General features: G+C 42.1%; 2 protein-coding genes across 2 annotated transcripts; both read right to left on the reverse strand.

Moving 5' to 3' along the window:
- Positions 1 to 2,758: 2,758 nt before the first annotated feature.
- LOC142970962 (E3 ubiquitin-protein ligase TRIM39-like) lies at positions 2,759 to 4,641 on the reverse strand. The gene has a single exon (XM_076111485.1). The coding sequence runs from the start codon at positions 4,639 to 4,641 to the stop codon at positions 2,842 to 2,844; it is 1,800 nt and encodes a 599-aa protein (XP_075967600.1). The 3' UTR covers positions 2,759 to 2,841.
- A 3,378-nt stretch (positions 4,642 to 8,019) lies between these two features.
- LOC142970933 (ninjurin-2-like) lies at positions 8,020 to 24,900 on the reverse strand. Its single transcript, XM_076111434.1, has 4 exons — positions 24,805 to 24,900; positions 9,249 to 9,385; positions 8,992 to 9,071; positions 8,020 to 8,189 (listed from the first exon to the last, which is right to left on the reverse strand). Exons 1-4 carry the CDS (start codon positions 24,898 to 24,900, stop codon positions 8,020 to 8,022), a joined length of 483 nt encoding a protein of 160 aa, XP_075967549.1.

Genomic DNA, 24,900 nt, shown 5'->3' on the forward strand with positions numbered 1-24,900 from the left:
ATGAGAGGAAAAGATTTCATGATTGATTTTCAATTTCAAACCCCAAAAATGTGTAAATCAAGGAGGTAACTTACATTTCTGACTACCATTTCCCTCCCTAGGATGTCAAGTTCTACTGGTTTTTGCTGTTCAAAATTCTTGACACCTGCCTTTTAATATCGACTCAACATGTAGGTCAGAGCATGGAGGCAAAACATTGTGCAAAGGTCTGTCAAGACAAGAAATGAGCGAAGAGAGAAATAGAGGATGACATGCACCATGCCACCAGGTTTATTGACAACTGAGTTAGTTGACCCTGAGATGAGGGAAACTTAAACTCTGGGTCTGTTACCATGAACTGACTCTGTGAACCTAACCTGCTCGCTGGCAGGTTTTCTTTAACACACCCTGAGTTTCTCTCTGCCTCCTCCCTCATACAGAGCCGGAGAGGCTGTTTTATTTCCTCATTATTTCAGTCCGTGTCAAAGCGCCTATAGCAGCAGATTAGTTTACGAAGGTTTACTTTCTGTAGAATGTAAATGCTGGTTGGATATTAGTTTGTCACAGAGGAGAATCTAAAGTTACTGTTTTTATGTGTTGTCAGTCATTTCATTGAACAGTGTTTTCTTAGCCCTCACGTTATAATACAAAGAGTCAAGTCACCCGTAACTCAATCAAGAAAGAGTTGAAGAGTTAATCTATTCAGGCTCAGCATTTTTAGCGTATAACAACCATATCATCTTTGTAATATCTTTCATCTGGAAACAGGCACACGTTGATTTCCTTAAGTTATATTAAAGATCAAAGTATCAGAGCACTTTACCTGTTGAGTAGTTGTGTTGTCTGTGGAAACTGATAGAGGTTCACTTTAGGTGTGCTCTTTCATTTCTTGCCAACGCCCTGATAACACTACCGAGGCTCTGACACAGATCTTCTTTCACCACCCAATCAGGAAGAAGCAACCACACTATGAAACAGCGCATACACTCCACTACCCGGAAATACAGTATTTATTTGCAATATGGAAAAACAAAAAGCTAAGAATCTCTCTCTCTCTCTCTCTCTCTCTCTCTCTCTCTCTCTCTCTCTCTCTCTCTCTCTCTCTCTCTCTCTCTCTCTCCCTCTCTCTACATATATACACTGAGTATTATGAGTATTATTGTCTTTTTGAATCCTAATAATAATTCAAGCTCTTGTTTTTGTGTTTTATTTGTTGATTTCGTCTGCTGAAGTGAGCACTCGTTAGATGAGGCTGATGTTAGATGAGGGATACACGAGATGCCAACTTTCCCTAATGAAAGTGTGAAAAAGGAGATGTACAGTAGAAGGACCATCCCGCTAATATTACATTTGACTCTATATGTACATAGCTTTGAACAGCAAATGTGTTTCCCTTCATGGAATAAACTGAAAGAAAAGTGCATTTTACATAATGTTCTTATTATTATTTTTATTTAAGTTATGCAATGACAAAACAAGCAAGTGTCAACATGTACAACAGTGCTGCTTAAAACTGATGAGTGTGTCCAGTAGCTAAGATCGACATCAAAAGTTAAGGGCAGGAATAAAGAATAATAATCTATGTATGCGTGTTATGAGCTGTGTGGTGAGTGTGTCTATAACTTTAATAATCAGCAGAATTGTGTGTGTATGTCAGTGAATGCGCATCATGAGCCATGGGAAGTGTCCGGTGCGCTGCATGCCGAAGGTACTGATGAAGAAGTTGAGTACTGTGGTGATGAAGACTATGATGGTTGTTACGTTGTTCAGGTAATCCAGACGTTTCTGCAGGGTGGAGGTATTCAGGTCCCGACGGCCTGTGACGCGCACACGTGCACACACACACACACACACACACACACACACACACACACACACGGCATACACAGTGGAGAAAGAGAGAGTTCAAGCCTTGGTTCAGACACACTGAGAGAGACTTCTTTGGGCCTGGATGTGCTACATTTTGATTCCCGTAATATAAATGCACAAACTAAAATGCCACTGTACTTCCATCCTTCAAACGCTGACATGCACAGACACACCTGCGCACACACTATCTATCTAAAGGTATAATGTGGACCCTACAGTCAATGGGTTCCACATAAAGTGGTCACAACATAAAATGATATATATCCTATGCTCACAATTGTATACAAACATTCAAAGAAGGCACTAATGAACAAGATAGTTATACTTTGCATAGCAGGTGTTTAGTCGTATCAACTTTAAATTTGCTACCTCCCCACAGACTGAACCCAGTCAAATTGATTGAACACAGTGATACATAGCGTTTTGTCCAAGCAACACAAAAAATCATATAAGTCTGAGAAAACAGGCAAATATTCATATTTGAGAAGCCAGAAAAAGGGATTTTCTTGCATGAAAAAGTGACTGAAATGATTAATTTATTATCAAAATTATTATTTATTACATTTTCAATAGATTGACAAATTGATCAATCTTAAACTTCTATGTATCAAAATTATTTTTAACAGTATTATTCTCTAAGAAACAGACCAGAACGCTAAATAAAGAATGCTGCCTTCTCCTGGTCAGATGCAGGTATTACAACATATATGTAAATATAGTACACGACTGATCTACCTTTGAAATTAACCTCATTACAATTTGTCAGGTATATGATCTTAAATGCACTTTTCAGTTCAAATCTTTGCAATATGGCTGGAAAAACAAAAACCTAAGAAATGAATTTAATCTCTCTCTCTCTCTCTATATATATATATATATATATAAATTACACTGAGTATTATGAGTATTATTGTCTTTTTGTAGTGTTTGATACTACTACCGTTACCTTACGGTAGAAGTTACACATTCATTTCCCCTGATTAATATGCCACCTTAAGTTGGGTGTGCTACAGGAGTGATTACAAGCGGGTTGTTAAGATCACCTTCAAAGATACCAAATAAAGGGTAGAGCTTTGGTCTGCTGTTAAAGGATGTGCCAGCCATGTAATAGAGAAAAGCTTTGCATGCTGATATGGTCTCAATGAAGACACATCCTGAGTAGGAGTAGATCAGAGTCCTGGCCTCCACGTCATAGAAGGAGACCTCTCCCTTCTCGTAATCAACAAACACACCGACTGTCTGGGGACTTTGCAGGGGAGCAGTCATAAAAGTATCAGATATATAGCATTGGAACTCCGAGTTGAACCATCCAGAAAGCTTCCAGCATCCCTGCTCAGGGTTAAGATTCATAACCTCCCTGTTAATGGACTCTTTGGCCACTCCTAATGTCCAACCTTGACACCCACCAACCTTCACTTCATAGTAGAACCTGCCTGAGGAAAAACCCTCTTTCCCAAGAATGAAGTTATGTTGTTGAAATCTTCTCCCAAAAAAAGAAGTAAGAGATGGTAGACCTTCACGAAATCTCAGTTGTTTCCCATCCTCAGACACCATGAGACTGCGATGGCCTGTGTAGGCGTCCAGAGTCACATCCACCTCATCGTACTGCTGGATCATCATCAGTTTGTCCCGAGGTGGAGTCCACACTTCTCTAACAAACCCATCTGGCATCTGTTCTTCAGCTGCATCAGACAACCTGACCTCATGTATTAGCATCTCCATCTCATTACTGACGGTCTTCTCCATCTGAGCCACTGCTTTTTTCACTATCGCCACATAACTCTGCTGACTGAGGTCATGGAGGTCTGACATAAATGGAGGGTTGGAGTGGGACTGAAGGTTGATTAGGTCCTCAGTGTGTGCAGGTAAGTGGAGAGATGGCCATCTCTGAAGGAGGCGGAGGTGGTCCTCTGCTTGTAACAGTTGCTCCATTTGGGATCTTCTCCTCCTCAACTCAGCTACTTCCTGCTCCAGCTGTGTCACATGGTCTTCAGCCTGCTGCTGTGCTGCTTTTTGCTTCTTCTGGATCACCTCAATCAGCTCAGCCTGGCGTCTTTCCCGAGAGACCACCAGAGCAGTGAAAACCTCAGCAATGTCTGCTATCTCTTTCTCTGACTCTTTCTTGCTCTGATCAGCTGAGTATTTGATTTCCTTAATACTCCTAGATTTAGAGTTTTCCTTAATTTTCATCCCTGACGTCACACAGTCCAGCTGGACTTTCCTCTCTCTGAAGGCGTGCTCCAGCGGGACGGCTTCGTGCGTTGCATGGTCGTCTTTCCAGCACATGAAACAAACACACATCTGGTCTTTTTGACAGAAGAGCTCCAACATCTTGTCGTGCTTCTTACACACCCTGTCCTCCAGGTTGGACACAGGGTCCATCAGCTTGTGCTTCTTCAGTGTCGCGACTCTCTGGTGAGGCTCCAGGTGAAGCTGGCAGTACGAGGCCAAACACCCCAGGCACGTCTTCTGGGCCTTGAGCTTCGGCACAAGGCAGATGTCACAGGACACCTCCCCTGGTTTGACAAGGATGCCGTCTTCCTCCCTCACCCTCATGTCTTTGAAATTCTCCACCATATCTCTGAACCCTGTGTTGACCTGGAGCTGTGGTCTCCTGCGGAACTTCTTCATACAGAGGGGACACTGTGTCTGGCCGCTGCAGGCCCAGTACCCTGTGATACAAGTCTTGCAGTAGTTGTGTCCACATGGAGTAGAGACAGGCTCGGTGAACACATTCAGACAGATGGAACACAGGAGCTGCTCGTCACATGAGAGGCTGCTGGCTGAGGCCATGTCTACATGAGAGGAAAAGATTTCATGATTGATATTCAATTTCAAACCCCAAAAATGTGTAAATCAAGGAGGTAACTTACATTTCTGACTACCATTTCCCTCCCTAGGATGTCAAGTTCTACTGGTTTTTGCTGTTCAAAATTCTTGACACCTGCCTTTTAATATCGACTCAACATGTAGGTCAGAGCATGGAGGCAAAACATTGTGCAAAGGTCTGTCAAGACAAGAAATGAGGGTAAAGAGAGAGAGATAGAGGATGACATGCAACAAAGGTCTAGGCCCTTACATCCAGGCCACCAGGGCCCTGTTCCATAAAGCAGGTTTATTGACAACTGAGTTAGTTGACCCTGAGATGAGGGAAACTTAAACTCTGGGTCTGTTACCATGAACTGACTCTGTGAACCTAACCTGCTCGCTGGCAGGTTTTCTTTAACACACCCTGAGTTTCTCTCTGCCTCCTCCCTCATACAGAGCCGGAGAGGCTGTTTTATTTCCTCATTATTTCAGTCCGTGTCAAAGCGCCTAAATCAGCAGATTAGTTTACGAAGGTTTACTTTCTGTAGAATGTAAATGCTGGTTGGATATTAGTTTGTCACAGAGGAGAATCTAAAGTTACTGTTTTTATGTGTTGTCAGTCATTTCTTTGAACAGTGTTTTTTTAGCCCTCACGTTATAATACAAAGAGTCAAGTCACCCGTAACTCAATCAAGAAAGAGTTGAAGAGTTAATCTATTCAGGCTCAGCATTTTTAGCGTATAACAACCATATCATCTTTGTAATATCTTTCATCTGGAAACAGGCACACGTTGATTTAAGTTATATTTAAGATCAAAGTATCAGAGCACTTTACCTGTTGAGTAGTTGTGTTGTCTCTGGAAACTGACTGATGTGTTTGTGTGAGGTTCACTTAGGTATGCTCTTTCATTTCTTAAGAAATGGTCCTTAAGAACCGGTATCTCCAGTTCTATGAGAACATGTTACGTCGACTAATGGGCTTTGCTATTGGTGACACTACCGAGGCTCTGACACAGATCTTCTTTCACCACCCAATCAGGAAGTAGTAACCACACTATGAAACAGCGCATACAGGAAGTACAGTATAGTAGAAGGGCTAACCCGCTAATATTACATTTGACTCTATATGTACATAGCTTTGAACAGCAAATGTGTTTCCCTTTATGGAATAAACTGAAAGAAAAGTGCATTTTACATAATGTTCTTATTATTTTTATTTAAGTTATGCAATCACAAAACAAGCAAGTGTCAACATGTACAACAGTGCTGCTTAAAACTGATGAGTGTGTCCAGTAGCTAAGATCGACATCAAAAGTTAAGGGCAGGAATAAAGAATAATAATCTATGTATGCGTGTTATGAGCTGTGTGGTGAGTGTGTCTATAACTTTAATAATCAGCAGAATTGTGTGTGTCTGTCAGTGAATGCGCATCATGAGCCATGGGAAGTGTCCGGTGCGCTGCATGCCGAAGGTACTGATGAAGAAGTTGAGGACTGTGGTGATGAAGACTATGATGGTTGTTACGTTGTTCAGGTAATCCAGACGTTTCTGCAGGGTGGAGGTATTCAGGTCCCGACGGCCTGTGACGCACACACGTGCACACACACACACACACACACACACACACACACATGGCATACACAGTAGAGAAAGAGAGAGTTCAAGCCTTGGTTCAGACACACTGAGAGAGACTTCTTTGGGCCTGGATGCGCTACATTTTGATTCCCGTAATATAAATGCACAAACTAAAATGCCACTGTACTTCCATCCTTCAAACGCTGACATCATCACATGCACAGACACACCTGCGCACACACTATCGCTTGGGACATTATTATAATGTGCACCTGTTGCTTTGCATTCACTATTTTCACTCCAGCTGACCTGTAACAGACACCCAATCAACCAATCTTCAGCAAAAAAACAACAACACAATAAGCATAGCATAGGCTTCTTAAATCGCTACATTTATTCAGCTTTCTGGAGCACAATGTGTACGTACATATTAGAGGGATATGTCTTATTTATAATACCCTGCTTTTTGTCTGGTATTGAACCTAAAATTCATTTAAATAAATGATACAAAACATTTCTTCCAATAACCAAAACAAAGAGGAATCACAAGTAAAGTGTAAAACCATTTGAAATAAACATAATGTAACACATGCACAATTTTTGCACAAGCATGTTATTGCAGCAAATAAGATAATACATATATACATAGATATTCAGTTGGTTAAAGTGAAAATATTTTAGTTGGATTACAGTGTGACGCACATTTCAAGAGCCTGAATAATAAATAAGATGAGATGTTTGAACATATGCAAATTGTATGTGAATTGACAATTTCAACTGTGAATCAGCATGCTTGAGTGTGCGTACAGATGAAATACACTGAGTGCATGTGTGTGTGTGTGTGTGTGTGTGTGTGTCAGAAGTGGAGTCGAGCCAGCAGCCAGCGGAAGAAGCCAGTCCTCTTGGATCCGAAGAAGCTGACGAAGAAGTTAATCACCGTGGTGGCGAAGATGACACCTGTGGCAAGGTTGTTCAGGTAGTCGAGCCGTTTCTGATTGGATACCACGTTCAGGTCCCTGCGGGCTACAACACACACACACACACACACACACACACACACACACACACACACACACACACACACACACAAGCAGACAGACACACAAACACACAATTTCAAACACTTCAAACACATCCACACACAGCCACACATTTGATGCATGCTTACTCACATGAACTCACAGTTGCCCCGTACGTACAGTAACGTACCCATCATTAAAATTCAGTGGCACGCCCTCCAGCCTCCGTCTAGATTACGTGACATTTCGACCCTCGCTCAACAAAGACACATTACGGTAATGATGCTCTGGAGCAAAGAAAGAGTAAGTTCCTCAGTAGCAGACTTGGGATACACTGGTTGACTCTGATAACATATCGACATAGCTCTCTTCTTTCTTTGTCAGAACATGTTGAGCCTGTAGAAGCCTGTCAAACACACTTTATTTTAGACTAAACAAGTTTTTTAGGCGGATTTTGTTACCTTTGGACAGAGACAGGCTGAATTTGGCCTTGATGCTGAATGCTGAATCAAACTCGCAGTGTAAAGGTGCGTCACGCTACAGCAGTATACAGCATTTTGTTCAGGAACACGCATGAATGGATACAAAATTAGAGCTGCCTCCTTATGTGTTTGATTTCAGAGAGTCGTCGGTACTTTGGCATGAGCCGGAGTGACAGTATGACTTCAAATAAAACTTCCACACAAGGCAGCTTCAAACATGTACGTTAATGTTCAGTTTTTGCGTGTGGATGTACGTACGGTGCGTGAGCGCGTTATCTGTCATCAGCCTATAGAATGAAACGCTGAAGCAGCCAACCCAGGAGGCAGCTGCGTTGAGTGCCGAAGGCGGCTTTGATGATGTTGACGATGAGGGTGAGGAAGATTATGCCGGTGGTCAGATTGTTCAGGAAGTTTAGCAACCGCTGATACGAGGGGAGGAGGGTCAGCTCACAACGAACTGCACACATACATACATACATACATTACACACAGACAAACACACACACGTACACACACATACACACACATCTAGTTGGTCCCTTGGCCCAATCCATTCATCCTGCATAAAATCAGTGTACAGAAATACTGCAGTTGATTAGTACTTTAAGTAGAATGATGAGTCACAGATAAGTTCCTGTTTCCGTGTGTGTGTGTGTGTGTGTGTGTGTGTGTGTGTGTGTGTGTACATCCTTGAATGTGTTGAATAACCTTTGCCTACTCTCCAAATAAGGCTCCATATTAGAATCATTGCCTACATCAGAAAAGTCAGAAATGCATCCTGGCAAAGAGGCCGGTGCGCTCCATCCCAAAGACCGAGATGCAGATGTTGCTGACGAAGATGAGGAAGATGACGACGGTTGTGGCGTTGTTCAGGCTGTCCAGGCGCTTCTGATTGGTCTCTTCGGTTATGTCTCGCCGAGCTGCAATAACGTACACACACACACCAAAAATAACAACAAAACAAAAATAACAAACTACGCAAAGTGCTCAGATAACTGTTCCTATGCATACAAACTTGCTTTCATCAGCTTTTTATATTCATAGCTCATGTTGCATAAAGAATGTATCATGGATGCTATAAACCGTTTTGTGCAAAACACAAGACAAGAAAGTGACTGGACCTCAACCTGCACCCGCGTGTACCTTCGCAACAAATCAGTAGTCTGTGTATTAGTGTGTTAATATGAGTGGTTAAGAACATGGAGGACGGATTTCTCATTTCTTTTAAGCCGACTAACGCTGTAATGTGATTGGCTCACCGATGATGATGATCAGGACTCCAGCCACTATCTGGAGAGCAAGGGAGAAGGAGATGAGTGTCAGGACGGCGGCGTAGTACCTGAGGAGGAGAGAGAGAAACGGTACGCAGTATATGTTTATCAATAAATATCGTTTGAGGCAACAGTGACAGACGGAAAAAAAACCTTTCTACTTTTAACTGAATTTGTCGTGAGATCTAGCAGTTTGTCTCTCTTTGCCTCTCTCACACACACACACACACACACACACACTGTACCTGTATCCAGCTCCCTGTTCGATGACCGTCTTCATGTGTGTGATGTTAGCCAGGAACAGAGCGATGTCCAACATGCCCTCAGCCGCCGTCTTCTTGGTGGCGTACAGGTTCATGTTCAGATTAGAGGGTGAACCTCCCTGAAACATACAGAGATCATATTACAGATTTCAAAGTGATCAGCACAGCTTCTCCACGGCTCCAGCCGACTAAAGTTTACGCCCATCCTGTCTGTATGAAGAGTTTTGTATAATCTGGAGATGACAGATGCAATGAAATGAGTGTAACCACTGCCGTTCTTGATAGGCCTACACCAAAAAAAGAAAACATGGAAGAAATAGACAAACGCCAAGTTACTCTGCTGAAGTCTGACCAGGAGAGGGCAGCAGAGACCAAGAACACCAGCGCAGGATCCTGCCAGGAAAAGCCTGATGAGATAAACTGTGCTCATTATTTTATTTATTCATCCCCCAACCAAATCCAAGCCATAATAATAATAATAATAATTACACTCTACATACATCATTTTAATTGCTTTTTTTCATCTCACTATATTTAGTGTACTTCACCGTATTGCAGCAGGGATGAGATAAGCGTGCCTCTTATTTTGACAGCTCAGAAACAGATGTTCCAGTGATTTGAATGATGAAGAGTAGGACTTTGTTGCACATCTGATATTTTTCCATACCAACTGTGTGTGTATGAATGTGCCGGTGTGTGTGTGTGTTAAAGGAAATATTCCTGTTTCCCTAACACAACTTATGTTGAACATCTTTACATAAATCCTTTCTATGTCGGGGACCAAAACATTTTCTCGATCTAATTCTCGCTCAGACGCACATATTGCATCACTTAACACTGAGCTATAGATTAAAGCATTCTGCCTGTAAAATGGGTCATTTTACCAGAAGCTGTGTCAGTGTGCAGTTTGAAACAGTGCAGACATATAGATCAACCATGTAAAGCCAATCCCGTGGACACTAGGGACACATTGCACGTCATGACGTCACTCGGCTGTAATGTGCTCTACTGCTCCAAAATAAACAGAACGTCGACACTGTGCATGCAATTGTTCAAACCTGCAGCTCCTCCGTGTGTGCTGCCTTTGTTTTGCATGTGACACTTCATCCGGACTTCTTCATTTGAAGCATGCTGAGCCCCTTAATAGTCAATCATGTGCTCGGTTCATTGTTCTTCGCTTTCAGTTGTTGTGACAACACTGCGGTAGATGTAAACAGTGTTCTCGTGAGCTGAGATCATGTGCCTCGGTTTCTCCCTCGCACTTCGGGCAATCTTGCAGACAGAAACTTGGCAGGTGCACTTTTGTTTTTGCAAAAAATATTTTCCATTGACAGTGTTCAAATGAGGTCTATGTCTTATCAGAAGGGTGCCTTGAGTTCTGGAACAAGACGTTGATGTTGACGTTTCCACATGTAGGTTTTGGACTCTCCGAGTGCCACAAAACCAGAACCAAAACAGACCGGCCCTCCGCGTAAGAGGAAAAGTATGCTTTTTTGGGGGGGGGGGGGGGTATTTTCGGATAACCCGCACCTTGCACTTTATCCAACATGCTATATTTGTTTCTATATTTCAGACAGCCTGTGTTACAGTACAGCTTGATCCAGACTGGGTTAATCTCCAAGAACGTGTGAGGCAATTCCTAGAACTGCAAGACATGTCAAAACACTATGAACACGTGTTCCGAGCCCTTTTGAATGTTTTGTGTGTGTGAGAGACAGAGAGAGAGAGAGAGAGAGAGAGAGAGAGAGAGAGCTGGAAGGAAAAACAGAGAAAGACAGAGAGGATGTAAGGAAGTGAAAAAAGACTCCGATATGGAGACGGGGGAGAGAGTGAGAGAAGAAGTATATATGTACTGGCCTGTTTCCATCTTTTCTCCTTTGGGGACTCATGTGGTCACAATTTATCAACATCAGCTTTGGGCAGGCCGCCAAAACACACACACACACACACACACACACACACACAACACAATCAAAACACTGGAATGGCCTACATACAGTTTTACGGACCATGTGTGTTCACTTAGTTTAATGTCTCTCTAAATGTACTGACTGTGCGTTTATCACACTTAATGTGAACTTATCTGGATTTATGAAATTATTATTTCCCCCTTTGTGTCAGAGAGGGATGGATCCTTGTTTACGGCACAAGAAGTGGTGAAGAGGTTTACGCACGTTCATCTTCAGAAGCTGTGAACTAGCAGTCGGCCTCAGGGGGAAGTCATGAAAAGTCCAGGGTCGACTGGCTCAGCTTTTGCTTTTGAGGAATGAGAAAATGTTTTCCCGTTTTCTCAGCTCATCTGTAAGGTAACCACCATTTACAACTTGTTTTCCTAACAATTCAACAGCTGCCTTCATGATGAGCAGATACAGGAGCTGCAGCACAGCAGTGCCTCATTGTTCTGGGCTGACTGGACATTGTCCCATCGTATGGTGTTCTGCAGATTTGGAGGTTTCTCTCTGAGGACTGACACTTAGCAGCAGTCAATCAAACTACTGTAAAATGTGGATTTCATTGCTTATTGCTTAAAAGATTAAAAACGAATGTAGCCGCACACGATGACTAATGTCCACATGCAATAAAAGATGAAACGGGAACATGAAGCTGCTACTCGGCACCTGCAAAGAATTTCTGTAAATGCGCATCATGCTGGGAATAATGGATATTACATTATAGCCCACTGTTCTTTAATTTACCTCAGTCTAATGGCTGGAATCTGACCTACTGTTGAGGATTAAAATAAAGATAAAACATTTATTCAAGACTCATGAATCGATCTGATGATGGCGGTCGATGAAAAGTCACAGGATCATAAAAGTTACTATAATTCATCCTGAGGGCGACATGAATGAATGACGTGAAACAAATTTCATGGCAATCCATCCAATAGTGAGTGACAGACCGATACAGCTATCCATAGAGCCACTAACTATGAGTAATAATAATAACAATAATAACAATATAAAATGTAACTCCAGCACTGAGCTGAGTCCTCGATAGACAGAAGTTCTCTTTTATTCCCAGTGTTTTTCGTGGACACATGGTATTTATGAAGTTAAAGCCCGTAAAACGTCCATTCCTGAAATTCACTGATGCATAACCCAAGATATCACGTAATCTACACACACCCACACCAGCTCTACACGCACACTTAAAACACATGAGGCACATACTTGAATGTGTTGCTCCACATGTTCAGATATGCACATGTGTGCCGCCAATATGCACCAAAACAACTACAAGTCTTTAAACATCTAATTGCACATAAACACACACACAAATATTCACCAGACCACATGGGAGGCCCCCCCCTTCGACCTCACAGGAAGTGCTCCTCCCCTGCACTCCTATTGGTTGCCATTATGGCCAATAGGAAGCGAAGGCCAACTAGGAGTGGAGCTCTGGTTTTCTTTTAATGTCTTATTTTTAATGTCAGTCCGTCTCTGCTCTGTCTGTCTGTCTCAGTGCTCTCCTCTTTGACTGGGTTTCTTTGTTTTTCATCTGCGTTTTTTCCAAAGCTCTCTCTGCCTGAAGGCATCATCTTTCTGTTTGGTTTTATGTAACTGCCATTTAGGGTGAGGGAGCAGGAAGAAAGCAGAAAAGCAGATGAAGAGAAACAGATAGTGACACAAAGAAGAGGAGTCAGCATGACGGGGGGCGAAAGAGAGGCAAGGGACAAAGACATGAGTTGTGTTTTCTCTTGCTGACTTGACTGGCAGCAGAACCGTGTCTGGCTTACTACTTATATAAACCCTTTTGGCCTTAAACATGCCTGTGTTGCTGCCTAAAACTAGGAGCAGACTTCTTTTAGATTTATAGCAGAGGCCTTAATGATGGAAATACAACCCTGGATTGAATTGACCACTGCGTTCCAGCCAAACATCACCTCTTCTGTGTTTGTTGGTTGTAGGGACACGGGTCAGCACGGGAACTGCTGCTCTTCAGGTTATTCGTTTGTATGTTAATGTTGATGTGTGTGTGCTGATGAAAAGGAAGGGGTGGTGGGCATGCAGGTGAAAAGACCTATTATGTTGAGAGACAAAGAAACCGTGGATACAACTCAACACATGCACACAACATCGGACACACTGGGTTAGAGTCAATACACTTATTGGGTGAACTTTGACATACAAGAAGAAAAACAGGTAGGAGGCTGTTATCTACACAGGTGCACACACACACACACACACACACCATTTCTGTCAAGACTCACACACATGCAGTAGGTTTACAAATGACCTTTGATCTCTGCCCCTTGGCCAACCATCGTCCTGCTGATGGACCTGTAATTAGTAAAGCTGGCATGACAAATACAATCCTTAACTCGCTGTGTGTGTGTCTATTTTTTTATTAAGGCAGATGCTGCATAATCTAATCTGATGATGATGCTGGTCGTCACCTTTTGGAAAATGTGTTTCCATGGTCACAATGAGTAAATAAACAAAAACCCAAAGACTGTCACATTACTGTGAGTCTCTCTAACAAACCTGATCCCTGTTGAGTCCTTCATGTCACTAACTTCATGTCTAACTTGAATGGGGATGAAATAACGAAATTGTGCGTCTCTTCTCGACATTCCAAATGTTTTTTGACAGAATTCAAGAAATAATGACAGTGAAACGAGTCATCATAGGGCGGAGCCTATGACGTAAGCACAAGTTTAACTAACTTGGTTGTGATTGGCCAGTGAGCCCAGTCCTGAAACAAGCAGCATGTTCTCATGTGCTCCCCAAATGACAGGCACACTGAGAGGCCTGGTAAAAACGTAATGGATTTTTTTAACGGTGTGTGTGTGTTTGTAAGAGATAGGAGCATTGGGAAAGTGTACAAACCTACTCAACCTCAATAACCTTTGACCTTTGACCATCCACGGTGGGGAGACACTCACCCACACACAGTGCCGCGATGTCACCCACAAGCACGGAAAATGTGAACTATGATTTAACATGACACATTTGATGACCATTTCACCACATGAGTGTGCATTTGCGTGTTTCTGTGAGCGTGTGTGTGCGTGTGTGTTGGTGTGTGTGTGTGTGTCTGCATTTGAACTTCCATCTGCTGTCTGTGAGTAAGAGAGAAGAAGTGGCAGTGATCTAATATCAGTTGACTCTCTGCGTTCCTGACCAGGAACAGATGGAGAAATATGACTCCACCAGCTGGCCCTTCCGGCCCTGCAGGGCGTCCTATGGAAACCTTACACAGGGTTGCATATTCAACCGGCAGAATTTTCAAATATGATATTATAAGTTTCTTATTATGTTTATATATTTTCTCTTGCTATATTACCTTTGATTTCTTCCATTACAACCTGGGTCTTATTTTTGTAGCTACAGAAAAGGTAACTCATCGATTAAAACGTATATTTGGGCTTTGCGTTAAAATATTCAAACCTGATATACTTCCAACACGAACATAAGAGTGGGGTTATGCTGCCGGTTACTGCACTTTACACACCACAAAGTATTTGTACCGTAGCTCAGTTTCGCAAACGTGCCGCAACTGCTTTTCCTTTAAGTTTAAAATCCTTTCTTTCTTTCCTTTTTTTTAAGAAAATACTCTGAAATTGTTTCTTGTTGTTATTTCTTGGAGCTGTTTGACATTCTGTTATTTACCACTGGATGCCCATCCCTTCCAACTAGTCACACGCACACACACACACACACACACACACACACACACACACACACACACACATACAGTTACTTCACACAATGGCTTGTAAAAAGACATCGGCCCAGTCCAGGATGATTTGTGGACTTGTAAAAATATACTAGTCATTGTTAAGTGTTTGCTTCAAGTTTTTATTGCAGGGAGGGCATGTTTGGAAAGTTTTTGTGAGAATGAAGACGTTGGCAATATCTGGAATTCCTTGTGTTTCTTTGTGATGTTTAAGAGGGACATAAATACTGTAATTTAGCTGTTATTTAAAAAATGATTAATGCCAATAATTCTTTGGTAATAAATCAGACTTAATCATAATGTTACAATGTCATGCTGTTAACTTACTGCCACCCTTCAGGAGCACAGTGAGTTGCTCAACGACCCTTCGGGGGCGCAGATGTTTGCTCCTGTGGGAGCTGGTTGCAGACCTTCCCTCTGGAGGAATGTTGTCTCTAAAGCAGCAGCACACGCGTACTGCATGAAACAAGGTTCCGATCGTGAGATAGTTCAAATGTTTCACACGGAAAAAAAGGCCTGAAATATTCCTAGAACAGTTTCCTAGAAGTCTTCACAGCAACGCTGCAGCGCTGCATTTTACCAGGATGACAAGGGACAAACGTACTTTACAGTTAAACGGTTGAAATTGCAGCAGAATTTGTGATTCTTGTTCGTTTTTATGTGCAACTTTTAGGTAACATTACATTACATTACAGTCATTTAGCTTTTATCCAAAGCGACTTACAATAAGTGTATTCAACATAAGTATTCAAGAGAACTAACTAGAAGTAGCCTTCAAGGCATAGAGAAGATGGGAAATTGGATTGTTTGTTACCTGACACACGGCATCTCACATAATATTACGATCGTCACATCAAAATGTCACTGTTATTCATTTTGTGTGAACGTGTGTGTGAAAAACAGCAACAAACTTGGTAAATAGTTAAATAATGACTCACGTAAGCCTTAGAGTATAGAGTAACACCCACTGTGATTACTAACAGTGTTTGTGGTTTTGACGTAATTATCATTCATTGATCCAAAAAGTCAGTTTGCCACAATATGAGTGTGAGTGCTCTGTATCCAAAACAAACACGGCCAGAGGAGTGTGGGAGGGACACACTGCTGCAGGATGTGTGTGTACATACTGTCTGCTGTAAATAGCTGTCCAGTGCTGTGCGTGTGTCTGTGTTTTGGAGTTGTGCCTGAGGGGCCGAGGTGTGGTGTGAATAGGTTGAATGAAAGAACAGTATCTCTTTCACCGGTGTTGTTTCTTTTATTTGAATTTTTTGATCCACAGGTGAGCCAAAGCCTGTTTGGAGTTTAACCCTCTCCCTCAGGCACTCAAGCTTTCAGGCCTCGGCCATGTGCGATATCGCAGGCCATTCCTCCTGGAGGCTTCCTGGCTTTTAATGGCTCGGCCTTCATCGCCATCCACGGCACACACACACACACACACACACACACTCACACTTCCTTCCTCTGTGTTTGTGTGCACGTGGGCATTACCCGCTTCCCGAGTTCCAAGAATGCTGCTGTTTTTGTGCCAAAGCTGCATCCAAAATCTTTAGACATTTAAAGAGACAGACAGATATAGACACTGCCTGGGGTTGAAAACATTAAAAATGAAACACTGTGGAAAGATTTTGTTTCTGTATTAGCAACAGATGCATTCTACAGAATAATTGATGGATCTTTTATCAGATTTTCAAAACATCAACTGTGAGTTCTGGAGAAATTTGAGGATTGTCTGCCACTTAGGGGCACTATAACAATATTTTAAAGGCCTTATATCGGTCACAAAGGTTCAAAGGCACAACTGCGTGTTTGCAGAGTCAAATACATTTCCAGTGATAAGTATTGATGTCTGAGAAAGCCTGAGAAAATTACTCAGACTGAAAGCAATCTGAGTTTGGGCTTGGAGATTCAAACTTTTAAGAGAAAGGCAGCATTACAAACAGTTTGAAATACTCAATTCCAGTAAAATAATGTGCATACAGATAAATGGCAAAGGTGTTTGGGAATAGATGTTTAAAGTAACCAACCCAGCCTCTAGAGACCATCGTTAAAACTCTGAGCTCGAACAAAAGACTAAAACCCCAACAGGTTTGGGCCGTGTTTTTCCTCTTCTGCTCAACATGAATGGTATCAATGAAGTCGTCAGTTTCACATTTTCCGTCCCTGCCAGCGCTTTGTTTACTCGAGATGTGACAGCTGGAATTCTACTGAAGCCAAAGGTTTTACAGGTGTAACGCACGCCTAGGTACACAACAGTCACCTGCACCCGGTATGCCGGTTCTACCAGTCAGCTATGACCAACCGTGCAGCGAGGTCATCGCCTCGTTCTCTCTGCGTATACATACATACGTACATACTGAACACACACATGAACCCGTCCTTGTGGCTTTGTGCATGTCCCGGTAGCTTGAAACATAAGCTAAAAGATGTGTGTGCATGAGGGTAACAGATAGTAGCGAGGACATAGAAAAATCTTATTTTGTCAGCGAGGCAACAGGAGTTTGCATGACACGAGTAATTAATGCATGACAAGATGTATGCAGATATGTCAAAGGTACTGTTTGTGCATGAATAAACATTTGCACACACACACACACACACACTTCCTCATCCCAAGACGTACCTGCTCATAACATGCCGTGATGTTGCAACTGTCCACGTGTCACTTGTCACTTACACACACATGCACGCAGTGTTATGCCTATATGACAGCAAACTGTCCATTGTCCCATTTTGCACACATACAATACAACACTCTTGTGTGATTACTGCAATTCAGTAGCCTATGTACACCCAGAGGGAAGTTCATTTACTTCAGTAATAAAAACCGTGATGATATGCTTCACTGTATTAACTGTATGGTGTATCAGATGTTCAACGCATAGCTGAGGTTTACTGTAATCCGAGTGAAGAACTTGTTTTATGCAACTGTTATCAGCACGCGTGTGCTCAAAGAAAGAAAGAAAACTGGAGAAAATCACAGTCTAGCTGCCTGGTAAACACAAGAGGTATTATTGCTGTGGCAATGTGGTAATGATCAACATGGATCTAAGAGCTCTCTGATCAAAGCTACTTCAACAGCCACTCGTGTAATTTCAGATAACCACAAACTGTACCACTGTTGGAGATTAAAGTGTTTCATCGTTATGATGGAAGTTTTTCCACTGAGACGAACCTCTCAACGGCCGGTGCCAAGTCTGCTTTCACAAACATACAGTAGATGCAGATCCTAACTATCAGTTTAGATAAACTCATTTTAGTTTTAAGGTACCGTCAGGCAGTTAACAGAGTAATAGCCGTCGCATAGCTAACAAATAGATGAAGGTTAATGACGTAGTGCCAATCTGAACTTTGGGACAGAAAATCCTATGTGATGAAATTCACTAGCATGCACAAGTCAAAGCGTTGGATTGTCACTGAATTTAATTTGATCATAAACAAGAGTAAGAGTCTCAAGCCGTGCCAGCAACTCTGTGAGGCTAATAATTATAGCTTCGGGCTAAATAGTAATGTCAGCATGCTAACTCGGCACTATGATAATGCTAGCATGTTGATGTTTAGAGGTATAATGTTTATCATGTCATCTTAGTTTAGCACGTGACCATGTGAAACAAAGTGCAGCTGGGGTTGATGGGAATGTTATATGTTTTTATAAGTATTGGACATAATCAATTTTGACCTGATGATGGCCCTAAATGAAAAGTCAGGGGGTCAAAGTTATTACAATTCATCCTCTGGGGACCATGAATGTCTGAAACCAAATTTCTCTGCAATCCATCCGCGATTCTTCCATACATAAACATTTCAACCTGCTGGTAGAACTAGAGGAAAAGCCAGAAGATCATAAAGTCACTGCATCCTCTGGGGACCTTGAATATCCGTGGCAATCCATCCAAACGCTGGCACAAGAGGAAAGGCTATTAATCTTTCTTCATCAATCTATAGATAAAATATATATAAAACAGATATTTATCAACTTAGAATAGAGTTCTATTCTTATATGTATTTTATTCTTATTGTTAATAGTAGCCAGTGACAGACGTGTGTGTCTATGTGTGTGTGTGTGTGTGTGTGTGTGTGTGTGTATGGCTCTGAGAAGAGGTGAATGACTATTTGTCTAAGAGAAGTTATTGCTGTTTATTTTCCCCGACTAGGTCAAAGGGTGCACATATATTCCAGCAACACACACTCACACAAACACAGAAGGACAAACACAAATGTGATATATCAGTGACGGTGGCTTGACCTCAGACAGGACATTTGTTTTGGTCCCCAGAGGCTCCTAAAGATGATGTAGATGTTTGCACAGAACGGGCTTATTTAGACAAAATAAAAAAGCCGCGAAACATTGTGTCCGGTCATGTGGAAGTTTAAAAATACAAGATGGAGATTAGAGCTACATGCTTGTTAAAGTAGTAGCCATAGCATATAGTAGAGTAGAGTTTAAAATGGAGATGCTAATAACTAATTAGCAGCTTACAATTTTCTGTCCAATATTAAAGCCGAGCATGACTATTTGGTAAATATCTGCAAAATGTGTGTGTAAATATGCAATGATTTTCAAATCAATTAAACACTAATGACACTTAAACACTAATGTACTAGTGTATTCCCTTCATGAAATGTCGATGCCTTCGGGGTTTCGCACAGAGGACAATTAATAACAGAGAGCTTTTGTTTCACTTCTAGCGTGATCTCATTGTGTGTAAGTCAACAATAGTCCCATGAGCACCGCAGGCACCGGGGGACGTCAGCGGCGGAGACTGGATGAGGTCAGACAGAACCTCACCCACCTCCCACACTCGTTCTTCCCCCTCCATCTCTCCTGCCCTGCTCCCACTTTTTTTCTTCCCGTTAACACATTTAAAATCACAGATGACCTCACACAGCTACGCCATTCTATTGCATTGATTGAAATACAATGGTTGAACGCGTACACACAAAGCTTGAAGTGATGCTGTTACGGTCCTTGACCAATGCACACACAACAGACATACAAGCCACATATTTACATGTTCACAAACATACACTGCACATGTGTCAGCTGGACAGTTCATACGCACTCACTCTCGTAAACCCACAAGCAAGCCTAACCAGAAACATAACCAGAAGGACACACACATACATGCATAGCAACACATTTTATCAACAAACACATGAGGTCAGATTCTTTGAGTGTGTGTGTGTGTGTGTGTGTGTGTGTGTGTGTGTGTGTGTGTGTGTGTCTGTAGGTGTAGCCCAATTACCCTATTGTTCTTCATTTCTACAAGTTCCTCTCGCTTTTTTTTTTCCAAGAATGAAATGAGAATATTGATATCAATGTTGCATCCGAGCATTAACCTCTTAACGCACAGACCTTATGCATTGTTCCCCCACCACACACAGCCTCTAAAGCATCGTACATGTTTATTACTAGTTCTGTGTGTTTGTCTTTCCACAGATGTGTGTGGCTGTGTCTCTATATGTGTTTGGCTTTGATCCAAGCACAGCACACGGCACACTAGACCTCTATGCCCGACAGATTTGAAGGAAGTGTATTGCACCTCAAACCAATGCGCAGTTGATAGGCAACACACAATGCTCTGAAAATAAATGCATCTTTATGATTTATAAGAAAAACCATTTGACAGCTACATGCGTTTTTATGAGCAGGGTGAAGTAAAGTCTGTGAATAGAGTGATTTATATCGAACTTGGATTTGTAAGTCGAGTGTGCATTTTTTGAATTATGTGTGTGTGTGTGTGAGAGTTAGTGTAGTGAGTTATAGCGTCCCAGCAGGGGAGCCTCGGCACTGGAGAGGGGGTTTCCTGTTCTTTCTTGGCACGTACGACTGGAACAAGTGGATGAGGAACAAAAGTGTGTCACAGCACTTTTGGCCGAACGCTGCAGCCAGTGATTTATTTCAGGAGCAAGAAATGAGGCGCGAGGTTTTTAGGATAATCTTTTGGTTTGCTTGACAAATAATGTCCTAAGGAAATATATATCATGCAGAGTCTTTTTACTTAGAAGTACCATTCAAGGAGACTTTGGAATCAAGATTTTGAATCCTGCTCAAGTGGAAGTGAAGAAGCAGACTTGTGCTTTATATCTGCTGTGTTTCACTCTGTGACACGATGATTGTGGGTTTGTGAAAGAGAGAGAGAGCAGGAGACAGAGAGACTGGTGTGTGTTTGTGTGTGTGTGTGTGTGTGTGTGTGTGTGTGTGATAATCAAATTGTTTATATCTGGTGGGATCTAAAGTTTCGTCTGGTATCACTTGTCATGGCTTTTTTTGCACACGCTCAAAAGGTTCTAAAAGTCTTTTCACGTTTCAGCACACGCATGCACACAAACGGCAGCCAACCGTAGAAAATCTGTTTCAGATTCAGACCGAGTCGGCTGTCATTTCCCCCCAAAAATGAAAAGAAAACACATGAGGCCAGAAAGAATGACGGTCAAGAAGACAGAAAACGGGGACAGAATAGAAGAAAGAACATAAAAAAGTAGAAAGAAAGATGTAAAATAATGTACATTGACCGTAAAAACAACTTCTGACTTAATCATACACTAGAACATGATCTTAAAAAGTATAGATTTGCAAAACACTCTCACCTCAATGTCCACTTACAGACTTTTACCAAAGCTTTCAACCGTATCAGTCTTCATCAGGTTGAAAGCTGCACAACAGCAACTGACAAACTACAAGATTAACTTTCTTACCTTTAAGCCAAAGAGGACAACAAGTCCTTTAAGTGCTATGACATCGAAATACCGACAGAGCTCAACAGACCCATCTCCATAACAACTGAGGGACTCCATGAGCCAATAGTGAGTGAAAACAAACCTGATAGCAAGTCACTGTATGCTATATTCTGTTGACAAGTGGGAATTAAACATAATCACAACAATCTGGATATTAGATACTACAGTACAATGTATACTCACACAACACACAGTCTTTTTCTGTCTAAACATGCAAAGACTGAAACATATGTACTACAGTTTCGACATATGCAGCAAATATTGCATCACAAGCCTGTTACTCAACAAGTCATTTAAAGATGAAGCTCAGCTGAGTGTAGGATGAAAGTTCCCGGAATCACACACACAAACACACATGCACACACACAGACTTTCTCGTACTTCACAGCCACACTCAGAATGTGACATCTGCCATGTAGGGGCCAAGAAGATGTTACACACACACACACACACACACACACACACACACACACACACACACACACACACACACACACAAACACAGATAACGTCAAAGAGAGGCAGCAATGTATTCTGGGAGGTGAGAGAAGTGGGAAGAAGATGAGAGGGACGATGGTCATGGAGGGACACACAGCAGCAGACACTAAAACAGACGGATAAAAGAAAAACTGTCGCGGTAAACAAGTTGTTATTCAGAGGACATATTATCTCGATCATCATTCGTTAATATGATTATTATCACAAAAAGTGCATAGAAAACCTACACCAAATCTGTGTCTCTTTGATGTTCTTTTTGTCAACAAAACCAATGTAAACCAACAGTGACTTGACTTGGTTTTGCCTGTAGGTACTGTCTGTGCATCCACATATTGATATTCCTCCTTCCTCCGTGACCATTCTCTGTCTTTGAGTCATGGCTTCCATGCTTGGAGAGGCTGTGTGATTCCTATTAATTCTGTGTCACCGCTCCGCGCCCTGTTGCTGTGCTCTATACATAGAGAGTGACTTAGAGGTGTAAAGCCTTCGCACCATAGAAATAGATTCATCATGGCAGCTTCGCGCAGGCGCTGCTCGAAAAAGAACCTCATAAATCCAATTTCACTCAATTACACGGTTTCCTTTGTACTTGATTTGAAGATATGCTGAGGGCATTATGTCTGGTTGATGAGAAGATGTCGTGAAGTCAGAGGCTGAGAAACACATTCAAAGTCCAAGTGAAACACCACCATCATCAAACTGTGTTTAAAGTCCTGTGTGACACACGACAAATATGTATTTACAGTGTATGGCTGGTATTCTCACACTGTCACTGGTAATATACTGCACTACTACATCTGCTGCATCTTAAACTGTAAGTACAGGGGCAAGCCATCCATCCATCTGTCGGTAGAAACAATATGGCAAAGATTTATGCGCAATGTAGTGATGATAGCATCAATCAGGCACACATACTACCGCTAGCGTCATCTGGCATTGACAGACAGGATGTGTATCACGCTGTGAGAGCGGTTTCTTAAACACACGTGCACATGCATCCTGTCATTTCTGGGGATCACACATTTCTCTCTTCATATCTGCCAACATATAATTAAGGAAACATGGGTTGAAATAGTTGTGGCTGGGACTTGGCGTCCTTGACCGTAAAAATAGTTACATTTTGAGCCACGTGATGGAGCATGACTGTCACAGCTCGTGGCTGATGGTGACCCAATGGTGCTGCACGCCGTCAGCTGTTAATCTGTGATGTAGGGTGTTGTAGGCTTCTGCCAACAGTCGTGGTGGTCTTTATCATCATTAACGATCCATGTTATCCATGTTTTTTAGCTTTTGCTAATTGCTGCTAAAACATACAGCAGCTACTGTAACAGCTGTCTCTAGTCACCGTAATCACTGTGACAAATTATCCCCGACATTACATATAAACTGCATTTTCATAAATGATCATTTTGTTGAAGGTCTCACTGACACGCAAACGTGATTCACAAGAGGGAAATCCAGGGATTGAAAGTAACCGTGTGTTCTGTTAAATGAATGAACAGAACCAGCATTCATGAGAGGTACATTTGGACGCGGTTGGCGAGAAGCAACCTTATTTTTGCAGCTGAATAAATTCGTACTGCTGCTGCTACTGTCATCCTGCTGACAGGAAGTCAAATTACAGATATTTTTACTGAGTAGCATAAATATTGGGTAAAATTAAAAACGTCACTCAAAGTTTTGTTTATAGCTTTGTTAGTAAGTTTCTTTGTGATTGTTTTTATTATTAATTTACAACAAGCTTCCCCCCCACACACACACACACACACACTTACTCTTGAGTAATAGCACTTTGTTCACTGGAGACTGTGTAGCTAAATATACCAGTAACTGACAGCCCTGCTGGTTGATGGGCAGAAACACTGCTGGCCCTGACACTGATACAGAAGATGAATCGCAACAGACACCAGGGAGGGTGTGTGTGTGTGTGTGTGTGTGTGTGTGTGTGTGTGTGTGTGTGTGTGTGTGTGTGTGTGTGTGTGTGTGTGTGTTAGAGAGGCAGTCAGAGGATTATTTGAAGAAAGAAAGTAGGCCAATACTGTTTTAAAAGCTCAACTCAAAAAACTACAAATGTATCCTTTATAAATTAAACAAAAAGGCCTTCAAATGTTTATGCTGAAGAAAGAAAAAAAGAAGCATCTTCTCAAATCCCCAACCCTACCTTGACCTCTTTTTCTTGGCATTAGTGAGTCCCTGTTCTGTTGACCACTGGCTGCATTAGAGGACTTTATTAGTCTTTGCACCGAGGCCCTAATTGGTATTTGATAGATGTTGCGATCGTAACTTGGTCTCAGAATAGAGTACGGACACAGAGCGCCGCACAGCAAACCTCTGATCATCAGCTCTCACATAGGCAGGACATACCGCAGCTCTGTGGCAAAGCTAAGACAGGAGCAGCAATTCAGAATCATGGATAGGCCAGGACTGTGAGGAAGGGAGATGAAAGAGTGAAGGGAAGAGGGGAGAAACAGAAAGGAAGAGAGGGAGAGGCCATTGCTAAACAGACAGAAAGATGCATCTGTATTACGACGGCCATCACATTGGTCTTCCTTTGTCTCTACCGGCCTCTCTCTCTCTCTTTTTTCACACAGTTTTCTTTCTCTTTTTGGGGTGCACTAACCTGCAGAGGGCCGCTGGCTGGCATGGTGGATCTCAGCGACGTCAGGTCGATGTCTCGGCCCTGCTCCCCTCTCTCTGTCTTCCCAAGTCCCTGCAT

This window comes from Anarhichas minor, unplaced genomic scaffold (assembly GCF_050575085.1).
Source record: "Anarhichas minor isolate MPS153535 unplaced genomic scaffold, ASM5057508v1 ptg000045l, whole genome shotgun sequence".
Classification (NCBI taxonomy): Eukaryota; Metazoa; Chordata; class Actinopteri; order Perciformes; family Anarhichadidae; genus Anarhichas; species Anarhichas minor.

Excerpts from the sequence above, each read along its gene's own strand:
- LOC142970962 (XM_076111485.1), bottom strand. The coding sequence starts at position 4,641 with ATGGCCTCAGCCAGCAGCCTCTCATGTGACGAGCAGCTCCTGTGTTCC.
- LOC142970933 (XM_076111434.1), bottom strand. The coding sequence starts at position 24,900 with ATGCAGGGACTTGGGAAGACAGAGAGAGGGGAGCAGGGCCGAGACATC. Across the intron at positions 9,386-24,804 it reads CAGCCAGCGGCCCTCTGCAG|GGAGGTTCACCCTCTAATCT; the intron begins GTTAGTGCACCC and ends TGTATGTTTCAG. Across the intron at positions 9,072-9,248 it reads GAACAGGGAGCTGGATACAG|GTACTACGCCGCCGTCCTGA; the intron begins GTACAGTGTGTG and ends TCTCCTCCTCAG.